This window comes from Megalobrama amblycephala, linkage group LG1, assembly GCF_018812025.1.
Source record: "Megalobrama amblycephala isolate DHTTF-2021 linkage group LG1, ASM1881202v1, whole genome shotgun sequence".
Classification (NCBI taxonomy): domain Eukaryota; kingdom Metazoa; phylum Chordata; class Actinopteri; order Cypriniformes; family Xenocyprididae; genus Megalobrama; species Megalobrama amblycephala.
In genome coordinates this window covers 33,492,482-33,495,749 of record NC_063044.1, presented here as the reverse complement: position 1 = coordinate 33,495,749, position 3,268 = coordinate 33,492,482, and the positions used below count along the sequence as shown (strand labels likewise).

At 39.6% G+C, this 3,268-nt stretch overlaps 1 protein-coding gene across 1 annotated transcript; it reads right to left on the bottom strand.

The window, feature by feature from the left end:
- Positions 1-406: 406 nt before the first annotated feature.
- Positions 407-3,027, bottom strand: LOC125266140. The gene is made up of 2 exons (XM_048186623.1): positions 2,920-3,027; positions 407-2,838 (listed from the first exon to the last, which is right to left on the bottom strand). The coding sequence occupies exon 2, from the start codon at positions 2,234-2,236 to the stop codon at positions 407-409; it is 1,830 nt and encodes a 609-aa protein (XP_048042580.1). The 5' UTR covers positions 2,237-2,838; positions 2,920-3,027.
- Positions 3,028-3,268: the final 241 nt, after the last annotated feature.

Below are 3,268 nucleotides of genomic sequence, written 5' to 3'. Positions count from 1 at the left end.
TTCCATAAGACGTTGGAACGAGGCTGCAGAGTTTTTAAGGCCAAAAGGTAAACGTAGAAATTCATATAGCCCTGATTGTGTCACAAAAGCTGTTTTGTGAATACTTTCAGGGTCCATCTCAACTTGCCAATACCCACTTTTAAGATCAAGGGTACTGAACACTGCAGCTCCATGCATAGACTCAAGGATATCATGGATCTGAGGCATGGGATATCCATCCAGATATGTCTTCGCATTTAGCCCTCTGTAATCAATACAGAACCTTTGTCCACCTCCCTTCTTTGGCACTAGGACTACCGGTGCAGCCCAAGAAGAAAAGGAAGGCTGGATGATCTTCTTATCCAGCATTGACTTGATCTCTTGTTCAATGAAAGTTTGTTTTCCTTGTGATACACGGTAAGCTTTCTTACGAACAGGCACTTCGTTGGTGGTGATAATGCGAATGTCTAACCACACTGGTGTGTCCGATTTCACTTGTACAGACAGTAGGCCATTCTTGAAGTAGATGATGAAGTTGTGACTGGAATATGGAAGAGGTATCAGCATTTGTGATCAACTGTTGAATACACTGCCTGGTTTCTGTTGTTTCCTCTGGAATAGGTAAGGCAATGAAAAGTGACAGCAGTGCATCTTTAACAGGAGGGGTCAAGAATGAAAATGTTTCTTCTTGATAATCAGTGGTAGCAGGTAAAGTATACAGAGCATTGCCAATATCCAAATGAATTCCAGTTATTACCAGAAAATCCATACCTAGTACCACGGGTACTGTAAGATCATCATCCTTCATTACAAACAGTTCGACCTCATACATTCTTCCATGTAGCTCACATTCACAATGCCATACTCCTATAGCATGTAATACTTGACCATTGGCTTGCTTGAAAGTTTGCCCACCACTTGATTTAAGCTGTTCTTTATGTCCCAGCTTTCTCCAACAGGACTCTTGTATCAGAGTTAATGAGCTTCCAGTATCGACCAGGGCTTGAAAATATCTTCCTCTGACCAACAAAGGCAAAGACAAAGTTTTTAAGTTGTACTCACTCATCATAGGCTGTAGAATGCGGGTTGAAGAAGGATTTAACTTGGACTGAGAATCTCGTTCAAGTGGGGATTTTCTTTTCTGGGTTTCAACATTAACCTGACACCAATACCGCTTCGCTTCCTCAAAATCCCTCTCAATTTGTGTTCCAGTTCTTACCAACTCACTCACTTCCTTCACATTTCCTCTCAGCAAACTCGCAAGTCTGGGGTTACAATTTCTCAAAATGGCCTGAACAATCTCTTTTTCTGTCATCTCTTTCTTCCATCTTAAGCAAAGAGCTCGGTAGTGGTAAGCAAAATCACGAATGGATTCTCTGGAACCTTGTTTCCTTTCTAAAAGACGTTTTGTAGCTTCAGCTTCATAATCATCAGTAAGGAAAGCATGCAAAAACTCTTGTTTAAATTGCTCCCAGGTAAGTACATGTCTTCTCTCAGCCAACCACCAGTCTTTAGCCGTCCCCTTTAACACAGAAGTAAGGGATGCAAGGATTTCAGAATCTGTGAGGGGTCTAATTGCAAAATACTCCTCACAACGTTCTATGAAAGAGACAGGATCATCAGAATCAAATTGAGGAAATTCAGCTTTTACAGGTGGACGATAAAATATATCATTTACATTGTCTGGTAAGCTGGCAATTTGGTTAGATCTTGCATGGTGAGCTGGTGCAGAAAATGGAGGAGAAACTGGAGTAGATACAACATGAGCATAGCTTTTAATTTTGGCATCAATCTGAATGTCTCTTCTTTTCAGACAGTCAACCATTGACTTTCCCAAATCTTGGATGCTTAACTCAAGGCTCTGCTTAACCCGTTCACATTCTCTTTGAATTTTATAATTCAATCTCTCTTCCAGCAGCTTATTCTGTCTGCTAAACTCCATTTGGGAGCAACATTGACTTAGTTTTTGTAGACAGGTTTGTACTTCACCTTCTAGAGCTGTAACTCTCTCAGTCAGTCCATGACTAAATTGTTCGGTGGGACGTAAATCAGGAGCTATATCATCTGGAGGAGGAGGAAGAGGAATATCAGGTTGAACATCAAATTCATTTTCGTTGTCTGAGTTAAGGTACAATTCACTAAAAGTGCTTATGAGATCTTTTATTGGAGGTGGGTCTCTTCTAGTCACAAAAGGACCAGCAGTGAAATCAGCAGCGGGTTCATACTCATCCTCTGCACCACGTGATGATATTGACATTGCTATAATACAATACACACATTAAACAAAACAAACACTACATAGACCTTTCACTTCAATATGCAACTTAAGTTTCCCCGTACGGGCCACCAATCTATAACCATCCCAGTTACTTTGCACAGGTCAAGCTACAAGAGTTTAAAGGGGAATCATCTTTTGTGCAAGAAAGGTCTATTAATAAATAAAGTCTTGAACAAACAAGAGTGCAGTTTCATTTAGCGTGTATTCAAACAATTTCTCACATTCAATATTTCACAATACCCAATATACCACAAGTCCTCAAAAATATACATACATATACAATTCAACAATTTCATCAAAGGCAAGTGTATGTGCATATAGGGAATCAAATTGTCCAACACAGCTGTTTGAGAACTTAACCAGTTCAGGTATTGAAGGAAAGCAATGTTATCTTTTGTTGAGTATAGTTACGAAGGATGAAGAAGTTGATGAGGTCGTTTGTTGTCCTATGCTTGGATGTCTGGTCAATTTCAGCATTTCACACCACATGAACCAAGGGTGGCTTCAGCAACACAGTGTGTATGTAAACATGTAGAGGTAGCCATAGTTGACTAGCAAAAGCTACATGACAGTAAAATCCTCTATAAAGGGAAAACAATATACCAATTAAACTAAATACATTCCATGCAAGTTCATTACAATGATACAAACATTAAACTTACGTTTGAGCAAGAAACAAACAGTTTCTCAAACAGGATTAGGCAACCAGGTGGTAACAGGTAGTAACCAACTATGAGGCACCATCAAACAGACCCTACCATTTACTCTACTGTTTCCTGTTATATACCATAATGAGTACGCTCCATCTCCCCCTAGAGTCCAGGAAGAGCATAGCAACATAAATACAATAAACCTTGTGATAGGCAGTGACTGTTACACAGTGTATTAACCAGCTTTGGGGGAACTTACTCTGAAACTGTATTTTGACAAGCTACAAGCTACTCATAAATCAACTACAGTCAAGCTACCCTTCTGAAAAACTAGATAGGTACACTACAAGTTACTATCAAA

Coding starts and splice junctions, on each gene's coding strand:
- LOC125266140 (XM_048186623.1), bottom strand. CDS start 2,236: ATGTCAATATCATCACGTGGTGCAGAGGATGAGTATGAACCCGCTGCT.